The sequence below is a fragment of the Bison bison genome, unplaced genomic scaffold (assembly GCF_000754665.1).
Source record: "Bison bison bison isolate TAMUID 2011002044 unplaced genomic scaffold, Bison_UMD1.0 scf7180017864473, whole genome shotgun sequence".
In the NCBI taxonomy this organism is placed as follows: Eukaryota; Metazoa; Chordata; class Mammalia; order Artiodactyla; family Bovidae; genus Bison; species Bison bison.
In genome coordinates, this window is record NW_011495034.1 from 13,527,951 (window position 1) to 13,543,954 (window position 16,004).

Genomic DNA, 16,004 nt, shown 5'->3' on the forward strand with positions numbered 1-16,004 from the left:
GGCACATTCTAGGATTTTCTTCCTTGATACTGAGTTTTAAATAAAAAATAAACTTTAGTCTTTTGAGGTTTATTTTACCACCTTCTGATAATATACTATCAGGGAGATGGTAAATAATTAATTGGAAAGTCCTGAATCAATGTTAGTAAACATTTGTCCCTCCTATAAATCAGTCAATTATGTTTGATTATGCAGATTTCTGTTTCCCACGAGTGCCATGAGATTCCCAGCAAATTGAGATATGGAACCAACATATCAGAAAATCAATAGAGAAGTATCTTTAATTGATACCTTGTCCTTAGAAAGGCATCCTTGGTACACAAGGTGTTGAGCGCTGGGGAATTCTGGAAGAAGTGTTCCAGTTTTTGAGCTAAGTGAATATTTACGAGTGAAGCCACCCTATAATTTAAAAAATGAAAAGAAATAAATCATTATCAACTATTTGATAATGACAGAGAATTCTACAATATACAATTCTAACAATATAAAACCTACAAAATTTCATTCTTCTTTATCTTTCAAACCATAACAAGTCAGGAGGTTTGAGTAAACTGTTTATTAGATCAAATACCTGGATAAACTAATATTTCAGCAGAATTACTGTTGCCAAATCATACATAGTTTCATAGTTGGGGCCTTTTTCTTTTACTTCGGATTTTAGTTTTAAACACTTTTTCAGTTTTCACAACTTTTAGAAATTTTAGTTCACAAGTTTACATTTGTTAATGACATGTTTTAAAGAGCTACTTTTAGGCTACTGAAATTACTTTACTATGAAAGGGTCAGAAATTGCCAAATTCATCTATGAATTACCAAATCATTTATGGATTAAATAAATGAGATGGTAAGAAGTTTTAATTTATTATGCCTCAGAGATAATTAGTGGTAAAATTGTGATTGAAGCCTACCTCTTCAGATTCCCAAACTAGTACTCAGGATTTTCCCATCTCAACCTCCCTCCCTCTGCCAAATTCAGGTACTTGTTTTATTTTGAATCCTTTGGAAAGCACCCTTCAAAGGTTGGAGAAGGAAATAGCAACCTACTCCAGTATTCCTGCCTGGAAAATCCCATGAACAGAGGAGCCTGGTGGGCTATATAGTCCAAATGGTTGCAAAGAGTCAGACATGACTGAGCCACAAAGCACCCTCTGGTAGTTTCCCGAAAATCAGAAAAAGTGACAAATAAGTAACATATAATACTGCAATTCTAATGTACCTACAAGAAACCCACACATAGAGAGAAAGAATACATAGTCATGGTGGAACCAGAGCCTTAGCAAAGGCTTCCCAGATGGCTCAGTGTTAAAGAATCTGCCTTTAGCACTGTTAGGAGGTGTAGGAGACGCAGGTTGGATCCCTGGGTTGAGACGATGCCCTGGTGGAGGAAATGGCAACCCACTTCAATATTCTTGCCTAGGAAATCCCATGGACAGAAGAGCCTAGCAGGCTACAATCCACGGGGTTGCAAAGGGTCAGATGACTGAACATGCACGCACACACTCATAGGTCGCAACTGATTGTTGGTTTTGTTTGTGGAGAATGCCTACATATATTAACATTGATGAATTACAAAACCTAATGTTGAATGGGCTTCCTTGGTGGCTCAGAGGTTAAAGTGTCTGCCTGCAATGCGGGAGACTTGGGTTCGATCCCTGGGTTGGGAAGATCCCCTGGAGAAGGAAATGGCAACCCACTCCAGTATTCTTGCCTGGAGAATCCCATGGACGGAGGAGCCTGGTGGGCTACAGTCCACGGGGTTGCAGAGAGTCGGACACGACTGAGCGACTTCACTCACTCAATGTTGAATGAAACCAGAAAGTCATAGAAAAAGTGAATCCATTTTTATGTAGGAACAATAATAACTAATGCATTGGTGGTAAATTGGACAATGATAAACAATATATAATATTAACTATTTTAATCATTTTAAAAGATACAGTTCAGTGGTACTAAGTACAATCATCACTACATTGTTTAATAATGATGGTATACACTCATAAGTGATAAACTTCAATGAATGACAAAGGAGTAATTAGCACCAAATTCTGTGAGCAGTAATGTTTGGTAGGGACAGGAAGTGATTATGGTGAGGGCACAAAGAGGACTTTTCTCTTTTAAACAATGAGGTAGGTTATGAGTTTTTATCTTAGGCTTATTTTAAAAACTCCGTGTGTGTGCATGTGTTACAATAATACATTTCCCAATAAAAATGTTACAGTGCTATGGAAACACATATTAAGGAACAGAGTATATGTCTTTTGACTATTATTTAAAATTCTCATGTTGATAAATAATAGTTTTGTGATAGAAGCTAGCAACACATATGGAACATCAACAGGGGGAAGAGTGCCTAAAGAAAAAAAGTCAAAAATTAAATTTGTCTGGATATGTTAACAAGTGTGTACAAAGCTGGTATAAATCAAATGATAATATTCTGTCTAGAACCTATAACACAAAAAGAAAGGAGAGATTGATAAACTGGGAAAAATTAATTTTAATTCCACTAGTAGGCTTTCTATTTTAATTGCACTAAATGAGGTGCCAAATCTTAGACCAGCTATGGAGGTCTGTTTCTTTTTCTTTTCTTTTTCTCTCAACTGATGACTTCACTACTCTTGAACGATTAGGAATCTTTTTTCCAAAAGAAAACAAGAAGGAACCTACAGAAAAGAAACAATATGATTAGAAGCAAGAGGGTCTGATTTATGAGGAAAGATTAAAGGATTTAAGCTGCACAGTTTGGTTAAGTGATGACTAAAAGAGAGCATGATAACAGTCTACAAATATTTGAAAAGCATATACCAAGGAGGGAGGATTTGCTATTTATCTTGGTACAAAGCTGTTAAACTGGTCATGAATGGTTGATATTAAGGAGAAGGCTATCAGGGAAACTTCCTGGTTGAAATGTATGAAATCAAGGGACTATTCCCTAGGAAATAATGGCAACTTCATTACCAGAGCCACTGAAAACAAAATTGGACCCACACTGGAAGATTCACAGGAAAAGTTTTCTTTGACCAGGACAAAGTATTAAAACTAGGTTTCATTTGTTTGTTTATTCCTGGCAATTAAAGGGTTCTGAGACTTTCTCTAAGATATTTTTGAAATGTGAACCACTATATTTATGAATAAAACATTTTAAACAATCAAAATTTATACTGCTGGTTGATAATGACTCAATTTTCTCTCCATGTTTTGTTTTGCTTTTGTTGCCACTGATTTTGTTCACTTTTATATTATGAGACATTTAAAACTTAAAAGAAGGTATATATAAAAAGTAATAAATACTCATACTTACCATCTTGAGATATCAGACATTTGAAATACTATCGTGGCCTCTTTCGCCCTCTCTAATTTCATTCCCATCCCCCTCATAAGGAATAATTAATGTTCTGGATTTGGTTTATATCATTACTATACAAACCTTTAAAAATTTACCTCTTATGTAAATGCTTTTAAATAACATATACTATTGCTTTAAAACTGGTACCATATACTATGTATTTTTCTACATGCAATGAGCTTTTTTGCACACTTTACGTATTCAAGATGAACCTAATTTGATTCTTAAGGCTATAGTTCACTCATTTCCAAAGCAGTGTAGTATTTTCTTAAATATATAAAATTTTGTTTTCCTACTATATCATAATGGAATTTCTATTTTTTGGTATTCTGAAATTATAAACAATACTGCAGTGAACATCCACACACATGCCTTCTAGTGCACAGTGTGAAGGTTTCTCTAGGAAGGCAGTCGTAATGTGTGTGAACTTTCTGTTTTATTAGGTATTGCCCCTTCTACCATTTAGAAAAGCTTCTTAGCTCCCATTCTTAACAAGGCTATATTTTAATAGTTTTAATTGCTGCTAGTTCAGTAATAGTAAAATGATTACTCATTAAGGTTTTAATGTTCATTTTCATTTTAAAAATAGATATATTTATTGGCAGGGTGGTATTCAAAATATTTATTGACTACACATTATAAAGGGCTTCCCCAGTGGCTCAGTGGTAAAGACTCTGCAATGCGGGAGCTGCAGGAGACACGGGTTCGATCCTTGGGTCAGGAAGATCCCCTGAGGAAGGGCATGGCACCCCACTCCAGTATTCTTGCCTGGAGAATCCCATGGACAGAGGAGCCTGGCGGGCTACTGTCCATGGGGTCACACAGAGTCAGACACGACTGAAGCGACTTAGCACGCACGCACGCATTATAGAGCCTGGTCTATCAGAACAGGCACCGTGAGCACTGACACTGTGTGTGTCATTCTTTTTCACCTTGGTGACTTGCCTGTTCACACACTTTACTGTATTTCTATTGGGTGGTCTTTTTATCGGGCTTCTCTGGTGGCTCAGACAATTTTTATTATTGAGTTGAACACACTCTAAGTGCCATCTGATAGAACTTTCTGGGATGATGAAAATGTTCTATTATCTGCACTGTTCAAACACAATATTCACTAGCCAGCACTTGAAATGTAAATAATGTGACAAAGAAACTGAATGTTTTAGGTAATTAATAGTCATTTGTGGCTAGTGGCTGCCATACTGCATAGCATAGTATTTGTAGCTATTAATCCTCTATCACTTATATATGATATATACCCAGATTTATGTTATACATTTTACATATTTGAAGCCATATTTGTTTTTGCATCCTGTTTTACTTCCTAACACTTCTCCATGTCATTAAAAGTCTTTAATAAATGATATGATATTCAGTCCTGTAAACGTCTTACAAATTATGTGACCATTTTTTATTATTAGTCATTTAGATTGATATGTTTCACACCATAGTCAATAACAATTTTGTACATAATATTTTGTTTGCATTTTCTATTTTTTCTTTATGTGAGATTCATACAAAGGTGAAATTAGTGGGAGAAAGAGTATGAACACGTCTAAGATTTGAACATGGATCTTGCAATGATCTTCCAGAAAATTTGTTCTGTCTTCACCAGCAGGATATGAAAGAGCTTATCTCACCATACTTTTACCAGCTTAATAATAATTTTTATATTTGACAATTTCATTATTTAATATCTAATTTAAATGTATTTGGTAGTTCATTTTCACGCATTTATTGGCCTTTTCTTCCTCGTGTGTTTTGTCTATTCATGTCTTTTTAAAAAACTGTTATTGAGGTCCTCCTATTTTTTAAATAAATTGCTAGTATTTCTTCACGTAGTAGAGATGTTATCCTATTGTCATATTTGCATGTGACGATGGACTAATATCTTCCCATTGTCTTTTTTTGACTTCAGATTTTGTATATGATACTTTGATTTAAAGAATTTTTCATGTTTTCATTTTTTTCCCTTTGAAATTTCTTAAATTGTTTTCATGCTTAAAAAGTTATTCTCCCTTCAGAAAGGAGGTAGATATATTTCCTTCTAATTATTATTTTTTATTTAATAACTTATATGAACTTCATACAGATATAAACTTTAGAATTTTTTTTTTTCCAAAATAGACCATTTTTCTAACATTAAGCCCTGAAGAATTTTATTTATTTATTTGGTACTCTCTCTTCTTCCATAAAGGAATTATGACAATTCATTGAAAAATACTTCTTCCTTCATTGGGTATAATGTGTCCTTTCTTACACACTAAATTATTACATACACTTGGGCCTTTTTTCAGGTATCTAATCTCTGCTGTAGATTTGTTCTACCTACATTTGAGTTAGTATAATAGTGTCATAATTTTGGTATCTGCCAGACATGGCTCCTTTGAGTATTCTTCTTTATACTTCCCTCAACTATTACTTCCTATACACCCTTTGTGCAGGCGTGCATGCTCAGTCACTGAGTCGTGTTATACTCATTGTGACCGCAGGGACTGTAGCCTGCCAGGCTCCTTTGCCCATGGAATTTTCCAGGCAAGAACACTACAGTGACTTGCCATTTCCTACTGCCAGGAATCTTCCCCATCCAGAGACTGAACGTGTGTCCTTGCGTCTCCTGCATTGGCAGGTGGATTCTTTACCACTGAGCAACCTGGGAAACCCCATATATCCTTTTAGATCAAGTTAATTTCCAAAAATAACTGCTCACTCAAATTTTTTTAATATAAATTTTTTTTAATTGGAGGCTAATTACTTTACAATATTGTATTGGTTTTGCCATATATGCATCAACATGAATCCGCCATGGGTGTACATGTGTTCCCCATCCTGAATCCCCCTCCCACCTCCCTCTCAAATTTTTAAATAGAGTATTAAATGTCTAAATTTAAGGAAGAATTGACACAGGGTAGCCATTCCCCTTTTCAGAGGATCTTCCCAACCCAGGGATTGAACCTGGGTCTCCTTCTTTGCAGGCAGATTTTTTACCATGTGAGCCACCAGGGATGGCTTTTCTTTTGATTACTCCCAAATATTTTGCATTTCTGCTGTTTCCTGAAATTTACATTTTACAATGTTCTACCTTTCCTGTCTTCCCCAGAAACTGTTCCCACCTCTCTCAACCGGGAATCTGTGAGAAAAGTTCTGTAGAAAACAATTTGAATGACCATTTTCTCAGTTCTCCCAAGGAAAGCACTTGGCTAGTACAATTTCAGATGCATAAAAGTACTCATTCCCTACATACAATGGATGCCTTGGGGCATTGAGACTACATTCTGTCTGGAAATCCTGACTGAGAAGAGCTGGGACTTCAAAGTTCTACAGACTTCTACGACCCCCTACCAAGATTTCACTCACAGAAAATGACCTGACTGCTGGTACCTCAGAGAGGAAACGAAACCCACCAAACTATCTCAATTTCCTGCCACAAAATCTACAAACCTACTTCATCTGAACTAAGCCATTCCTCTTTTCAGTTTTAATGAAATAAATTTCCTTCTCTCTAGGGCCACTTCCTCCACTCCAAAGCTCTTCCTTGCCCATCTCTTCAGTGACCCTGTACTCTCAATTCTCTTTCACATCTTCAGTCTCTACTCTTTACTGACTATGTTTTATCAACATCAGAACCACAGTTCAATCTTCCTTCTGAACTAATGGTCAAGCCCACCCCTATCCTAAGTTTTCTACATTCAATTCCACTGCCCACTCATTTCACAAATCAGTCAAACCCTAGCTCTCTCACAAATCAATCAAACCCTAGCACTGAAAATGCTCTCCCTGAAGTTATTGTCTGTACTTAACTCATTCCATAGACCTTTTCCAATCCGTGTCTTGATGGCCCTTTAGCTCCATTTGATAGCAGCAAGCATTCCCTTCCCTTGGAAGCACTCTTTTCTCCTGGCTTCTGTGTCACTATGTTCTCCTTTCTCTTCCCTCTCTGGATTCTCCTCTCTTGTTCTTCTTTCCCACTTTTCACAACTCTTTTCTCATAATGTTTTTTTCTTCTCATTTATTTTCTCCCTTTATGTGTTTACCCTTTACCATGACTTCAGTCACCACCAAACTAAATACCTAAATCCTCTCATCCAGTCATATATATCCAACTGCTCACTTCAAGTATACACTGGATATTTTATAAACACATCAAATATTTGTTGTTGTTCAGCCACTATGTCATGTCCAGCTCTTTGCAACCCCACAGACTGCAGCAAATCAGACTTCCCTGTTCTTCACTATCTCTCAGAGTTGGCTCAAACTCATGTTTGTTGAGTTGGTGATGCTATACAACCATCTCATCCTCTGTCACCCTCTCCTCCTCTCACCTCAATCTTTCTCAGGATCAGGGTCTTTTCCTTGGTGGCTTCCCTGGTGGCTCAGACAGTAAAGAATCTGCTTGCAATGCAAGAGATTTGGGTTCATTCCCTGGGTCGGGAAGATCCCCTGGAGAAGGGAATGGCTACCCACTTCAGTATTCTTGCCTGGAGAATTCTGTGGACAGAGGAACCTGGCAGGCCACAGTCCATGAGGTCACAAAGAGTCGGACACAACATAAAATATAGCAAGTTCCAAACTGAGCCCTTCATCTTTCTATTCTTTCTACCAGTTTCTCTTCCAGTACTTCCTGGCTAAAATCAGTCATTTCTCTCCATCCTTTGGGCTTTTATCCTTATTTGGATATTTTCTTATCCAGACTATCCATGTATCTATAGCATGATGCTCCTTTTGTTTGCCTTCCTGTTTGCTGGTTTTTAATATTTGACAACATCAGAGACATTTTTGGTTTTCACAGTGAGGTGGAGGGAGAGCTATTGGATCTGATGGATAGAAACCAGAGACTCTGTGATGTTGAAATATCCTACAAATGCACAGGACATCTCCCACTACACAGAATTATCTGGCCTAAAATGTCAGTGGTACTAAGGCTGAGAAATCCTAATCTATGTTCCATCTGTCTGGACCACTCTTCTCCTCCTCCAAAATCCTACTTATCTCAGTTCTATCTTTAAATGTTACTTCCTGTAGGAAATGTCCTTAATCACTTATACTAGGTTAACCCTCGAGACACTCTTTATGATTAGTTATGATGACTTGCTCAAGGTACATTTTTCTGCTACACTATATAGGATCAAACTTATCCATTCACAATTTTGTTCCCACATACCTATAGTAGCACATATCTATTAATTAACATTTCAACCATGGGTTTAAAAAATAGAATTTTATTTTGAATTTGTAAGAAAACAAATACATCTCAGTTTCCTTAGCTGTAAACTGGCAATATTATTACCTATTTTCCCTACCTCACCATTCTTAATGCTTAAATGACCTGAAGGATATGAAGATTTGCACTGAAAGTCTCACATCCTAAGCAAACTGATGGTTGGTCACTCCAAATACAAAACAATTTTAAAAAATTTCAACTTTGTTAAACATATATCTTATCATAATTTTTTTAAAGTATTTAGACTCATTGGAAAAGACCCTGATGCTGGGAAAGATTGAGGGCAAGAGGAGAAGGGGGCAACAGAGGATGAGATGGTTGGATGACATCACTGACTCAATAAACATAAGTTTGAGCAACCAGGAGATAGTGAGGGACAGGGAAGTCTGGCACGCTGCAGTCCATGGGGTCACAAAAAGTCAGACATGACTTAGTGACTGAACAGCAAAAAGAATATTTTCGAGCTTTTAGACAGCCCTTAACTGTGCTCATTTATATAATAATCACAATAATTATACTCTATTATTGCTTCAGGTAGCTTTAGAAAAATAGGCTGTATAGGCTAATTGAAAAATTATTTTTACTTTATTAACAAAATCTATACCCGAGTTTTTATTGTGCTCTTCTAAGGAGGAAGAAGTAGACATGAGAAAAATTTTTCTTTTACTTGATAAAGCGAGGCTTGCCACCTGCATGCTGTACCAGCTAATGGACTGATGGTACCACCAGCTCTTCAAAACAGTAGAAGGAACACCTGAGAGAAATGATTTAAACTCCCTATTGACATAAACTTCAGTCAACTGAAGTGTATTTCTAAGTCAATATTTTTGCACTTTCACAACTGTTTATCTAATAAAGAGCTATTATTTCATTGATAAAAAAGCAATCTGGAGGATTTTATTATGTAATTAGCCATTAACTGTATTAAAAGCACTTGTGGGAAGAAATTGGCCATTTCAGAAGATTGGGGGTTTTTATATTATTTCTTAATATGTTTGCATCATTTCACCAAACTAATGGAGTTACAATTTACCTCAGGTCCAGATGGACCACACAACACATTGTCATGGGCCCAGGGTTCTGTGGCACCTCCTTTAGTGATTAGTTAACTTGAGGATAATGAAGACGTGATCATGTGCCTAATTAGCCATGCAGTCTCTAATGGTAGTTTAAGTCATTTAGATAAAGTCAGTTTGTTGACCTGTTCTTTGGTTGGGAGTGAGAAGGGGGAGGGGAGTCTACAGAGAAAGTGTGTGTTGGGTGAGAAAGTGTGTGCTGTGTGTGTGGTGGGCCCTTTCTCCTTACCACCTCTGCCACACCCTGCCATCACCCCCAGTGCAGAAGAGAGAAGCAACATCACACACATACACGGTAAAACATCACAGCATAACATTTGGGTTCTTGACAACTATTAAAGGTTTTGTCTAAATAGGTATATATACTCCAAACACCAGTTTTTTCCATATCCTCAGCTTTAGGCTTTTTAAAATTTAAATAAAAATTTTTTGGATCAATGGTGGTCTTTTAAAAAATACTCTTTCTAGTATCTAATACTAGGTGAGAATAATTGAAAAATTCCCCCTGCTAGGTTAATTGGAGGTTCAGTAGGCCCATGTAAAGAATCGTTAATTGCCCCAAATCTAATTTAACTCTGTCTGAAGTGCTCAGCCATTCAAGGGACTCTTAATAAATAACATTTATTTCTATATTTGCTAATAAGGATGAATAACCCTATTGTTAAGCTTGTAATACATGTTATAGCGATATATAATATAAATGAAAATAATTCTTACCTCATTCTTCAGCTTGCTTCCAGAAAACCTTAAAAATAAGAACATTTTTCAGTAATTAAAAATACATATACAGTTATAGCTATCAAGGAAATGCAGAGGACCTACAAAAGTAGTAACTACACCACGACTAGTGAAATAAATCTAGAGAAATGTGTTTGATTTTCAAAGGGACCCAAGCCTCTAAGGGAAAGCAGAATAAAGGATATTGAGCAGTCAGGTAAGAATTGAGACAAGGAAGGCACATAATACGAAGCATTTGTGTGTTCTAGCCTGTATTTTCACTTCACAGCAAGCAGTGGTTAATAAGCTGCCATAATGTTCTCTATAGTATCTGAGTTTCATCTTAGTATGACTTAGGTGACTAAAGTTATTTGCTTTTCCACAAGATATCTTACTTTTAAAAATAAATCATTCTTTTAAGAGTTAAGAGCAGTTCTTGGTAAATCATACCATAAAGAAATTTCGGATGCAGATCTAATCGTTTGGAGTTCTAATTTTTAAAAAATAATAATTGCATATTATCACTGGTTTCATTCAATGCCACCTTACTTGTCAATAACATCCTCCTGAGAGTTGATGGCAGATTAGAGCAACATGTTCTTTACATTCATTTGTATTTTTTCCTTCACAGAGACTCAGTAGCTGGGGTCAGAAGCTTTATCATACTAAAGTAAGCTGGTATATCAGAGCATATGTGACTAGAGATGAATAAGCTTTTCATTCTCATAAGATACTGGCCAAAGCATCTTTAAAGCAGGTTATCACATAGAAAAAAATACATTTTCTGCCTTTATTTTATTGAATCTAGCTTGAAAATCAATTTAGCCTTAGAAACAAATATTAATTTAAAAGTAATTCTGCTTCCCTGGTTTCTCTTTTACATCTCTCTGGGACACCTGGCTCACCAGTAATTTCTCATTAATGACTGCAAATTATATAAATTGCCCAGTCATTGTAAGTGTCCGTACAAAGTTAAAATTAAGGTCTGATGCTTAAAGGAAAACATTTCAATAAGCAAAGTTAGCAAGTCATTTTATTCAATATATATTATTTAAAGACATTCAGAGAACTTGTCTTGAAGATAGCAGGACTCTACCTTGTCAGGCCTTTTCCAGAATAAACGGAGTGGTAATATGCACTACTCTCTTTGATGCCAATCCCATAATAATGATACCTAGAACAAGAACCAGCTCTGTGTTAATATAGTTTTTTGAAGTGGAAAACTAAAGTAGAATTGAAGTGAATCACAGATAAGAACTGCAGTCGCTTGATCATCATCTTCCTCTCCTGACTTTTTTCAAGTAACATCTTAATGTGTTTAATCCTTCTTTAACAGTAACTATCAGGAAGCAACTGTTAGAACTGGACATGGAACAACAGACTGGTTCTAAATAGAAAGAGGAGTACATCACCCTGCTTATTTAACTTCTATGCAGAGTACATCATGAGAAATGCTGGGCTGGAAGAAGCACAAGCTGGAATCAAGACTGCCGGGAGAAATATCAATAACCTCAGATATGTAGATGACACTACCCTTATGGCAGAAAGTGAAGAGGAACTCAAAAGCCTCTTGATGAAAGTGAAAGAGGAGAGTGAAAAAGTTGGCTTAAAGCTCAACATTCAGAAAACGAAGATGATGGCATCTGGCCCCATCACTTCATGGGAAATAGATGGGGAAACAGTGGAAACAGTGTCAGACTTTATTTTGGGGGGGCTCCAAAATCACTGCAGATGGTGATTGCAGCCATGATTATTATAAGACGCTTACTGCTTGGAAGGAAAGTTATTTCCAACCTAGATAGCATATTGAAAAGCAGAGACATTACTTTGCCAACAAAGGTCCGTCTAGTCAAGGCTATGGTTTTTCCAGTGGTCATGTATGGATGTGAGAGTTGGACTGTGAAGAAAGCTGAGTGCTGAAGAATTGATGCTTTTGAACTGTGGTGTTGGAGAGGACTCTTGAGAGTCCCTTGGACTGCAAGGAGACCCAACCAGTCCATCCTAAAGGAGATCAGTCCTGGGTGTTCACTGAAAGGACTGATGCTGAGAGCTGAAACTCCAGTACTTTTGGCCACCTCATGCGAAGAGTTGACTCATTGGAAAGGACCCTGATGCTGGGAGGGATTGGGGGCAGAAGGAGAAGGGGACGACAGAGGATGAGATGGCTGGATGGCATCGCTGACTCGATGGACATGAGTTTGAGTGAACTCCGGGAGTTGGTGATGGGGCCTGGCGTGCTGTGATTCATAGGGTTGCAAAGAGTCGGACATGACTGAGTGACTGAACTGAACTGAACTGAACTGAACCCAACTTATGGTCCTATTTCTGGCTCTAAGCTTGAAAAAGAAGGAAAATCATCTACTGCCAATCCCCTCAAACCTCTAAAAAATTAGGTTTCAAAAGGCATAAAAAGAAAAAAAAAATGTAATTGCAGGCATTTAACTGTAGGCACTTAAATTTGTAAATGTAGACACTGGCTCTAAGTATATCCAGTGTAACGATCTACAAATTGCTTGGTTCAATTTGAATGTGGTCAACTGAAACAGAAAACAGTGGGTCCTCTTCGTAGTACATTTATTGAATGGAGAAGAATATGACTTTATGTGTGGGGAAGACAATGATGTCATGTACAAGAATATGTACAAAAGCATATGACCCTTTAAAAGTTATTTTCCTCAGGAGGAGTGAAAAGCCCAATTCACTGTCATTTTCACTTCAAGTTTTTGTGCAACAGTGGGGAGAAAACAACTATGTGATGAATCAGTGGAAATATGAAACATGGAATTAACAGTGTGAACAGTTTGTTATCAGTGTCTCTATGGAACCGGCTGCTGCTGCTGCTAAGTCACTTCAGTCGTGTCCGACTCTGTGCAACCCCATAGACGGCAGCTCAACAGGCTCCACCATCCCTGGGATTCTCCAGGCAAGAACACTGGAGTGGGTTGCCATTTCCTTCTCCAATGCATGAAAGTGAAAAGTGAAAGTGAAGTCGCTCCGTCGTGTCTGACTCTTAGCGACCCCATGGACTGCAGTGCACCAGGCTCCTCCGTCCATGGGATTTTCCAGGCAAGAGTACTGGAGTGGGGTGCCATTGCCTTCTCCATGGAACTGGAGACACAGGCAAATGTAGCATCCCATGGAATCTCAAGTTGTACCCCATTCTCCTCAACTGCAGAATCCTGACTTACTTTACACTCAAGTACAAATGCTACACACGGGCCACAAACACCAGTCGGACAGCGGGTATTTAGTGAGGGTGGCCAAAGTCTGCTCATTTCTGCCTTCACTTTCCCTTCCCTTCTCTGCCTACCATGTAGCACCATCAAATATTTGGTTATCTACCATTTCAATTTGCATTCATCTAAAATTAGGGAAGGAATGAAATAAAAGGATAAGGGGGCTTCCAGTAGACTTCAGTGTAATCATATTTAAAAATTCATTTCTTAGCATTGCCATCTGAGTTTGAAGTGGAGAAGACAATGGAGGATCTATGCTTCAAGGCCCCTTTGCTGACCTCAATAATAAAGATGGGACTTGGCAGAGCAACTCTAACCCTAAATGTTTTCAAGTCTCAGGACAAGAGTACAAATGGAGGCCCACAGGCCTTATACCTAATTACTTAAAATAGATAAATCGAGTGAACACACTGTGAAACAAAATGTCCCTGTCCTGTCGTGACAGCATACCGCCATAATGATCTGGCAGGTAGGTCTGAACGTAGAATGCCTGGCCTCCTGAAGTTCCATGAGGAAACATGGTGGTGTGAGAAGAGCCATCCCCACCTCACTTCTCCCCCAGCCTCTGCTCCTCTGTTCACTGTGAGGGGCTGCTCGAGACCACTCCAACCTCCACATCCAAGTTCCACCCTCACACACACCTGAACAGGTGCCCCCGAGCAGCCCAGGAGGTCTATGTCTCTTGAGGATGGATGAAGGAAGAGGCCTACATAGGCCCAGGAGGCAGGCCTGAGGCCGTTTGGAGTTCTTGGGCCCCATGGACTTAAAATGTGGGCTGGAAGGGGCATGTGGTCTCCAGGTGGGCACATTCATGTGGGCTGTGAATTCCTTGTCTCCTGAGGAGACCAGCTGAAAGAGGGCAGAAACAGAGCCCTCTGTAAATGTGAGTCCCAGAGATGGCTTCTCACCCATTAGGTTTCAAGGGCAGTATGATGGTAGAGAAGATGCCTCTAATGACGCTGGGCCATTTGAGATGAAAAAGAAAGTGTTTCTAAATATGAAAAAAATACATAATTATAATAAGAAATGCTTCAGAAAGAGCTGTTCTATTTGATCAAGGTAGTGAAGATATTTTATGAGTGTAGCAGACTTGGAATAAGTGTTCAAGCCTTCAGTTTTGGAAGAAAAACAAAATCAGTCTATTAACCTAAAGAGAATAAGCTCCATTTTTACAGTAAGAAAATAACCCTCTGGTAGATAAGGGAAAAGCACCTCTATGGTATATTGGGACAAAGAGAGAAATGAAGGAAATATGAAACTTAAGCAAACTCCGAAATTTTGAGTTCATTTGTCTCTAATTAGAAGCTAAAAGAAGAAAACTATTTAAATCATAGATAAAGACATTACCAAAATCAGCTATAGTAATAGAAAATAATAAGGTAAATACCTAAAAACCATAACAAATGGACATATTTAGATGACATTCAGCCAAGCATATTAGGATTAGTGAACATAAGTCTGAAATAATTATAACTATTTTTCTTTTATTAGGTTTTAGAACTAAGATACCAAAAGAAAATGACTTTGTATTGGGTTAAATAAAGCAAGAGATGCCTGAGAACAAGAGAAACTATTACAGTGAAAATAAACTGCAATTTCACGATCTTTTGCAAAGCTTGCTCTTTGCTCTATAGATGCCACAGTTCAAATAACTTCACTAACACAGCATTGTAAATCAATTATACTCCAATTAAAAATGAATTAATACAAACATCATTGTAACCATTGTCTGAAGCAATACATAGTAAGCATTGCTTTAAAGCTGATTGATCTTCCAGGTGGTGCTAGTGGTAAAAAAAATCCCCCTGTCAATGCAGGAGACTAAGAGACATGGGTTCAGTCCCTGGGTTGGGAAGATGCCCTGGAGAAGAGCATAGCAACCCACTCTAGTTAGTATTCTTGCTTAGAGAATCCCATGGACAGGGAACCTGGCATGCTACAGTCCATAGGGTCACAAAGAATCAGACATGACAGAAGCAACTTAGCACTCAGCACTCATTCTTTTATATAATTTGATCTTCTTGTTTCTCATTTATAATCCTTTTTTCAACATGTAAGTAATATTACACCATGATGAAATGTTTTGCCATGTAAACTGAGAAGAAACTACTTGCCTTCACATGTGGTAGACAACATTTGTAAGACAAATCAAAGGGATAACCATGAGTTCAGCAAATATTAGCTGGCACACTGTATCCTGACCACCGTGTGAGCTGTCAACACAATGATTAAAAACCAGACCTGGATAATCAACCAGGAACCTATACGTTTCTGCATTTCACCCTGGTTCATGGCTTCTTGAGCCCAGCTGCCTGCCAGTCACAGAGCAGCGACCACACTGAAAAACCCTTAGGCAAACTTTACTTCCATTTAAAAATATCACTTGATGATCACTTTTTGTAAAAATTGCA

The 16,004-nt window shown here is 37.8% G+C and overlaps 1 protein-coding gene across 1 annotated transcript in view; it reads right to left on the reverse strand.

Annotated features, from left to right (window-relative positions):
- Nucleotides 1-16,004, reverse strand: part of RFX6 (regulatory factor X, 6) — a 122,433-nt gene that overhangs the window by 21,427 nt on the left and 85,002 nt on the right. The window contains exons 5-7 of the mRNA XM_010861812.1: nucleotides 11,454-11,531; nucleotides 10,358-10,385; nucleotides 292-399 (exon numbers count right to left, since the gene is read on the reverse strand). Coding sequence (XP_010860114.1) covers nucleotides 292-399; nucleotides 10,358-10,385; nucleotides 11,454-11,531 — 214 coding nt within the window. The remainder of the gene's footprint in view (nucleotides 1-291; nucleotides 400-10,357; nucleotides 10,386-11,453; nucleotides 11,532-16,004) is intronic.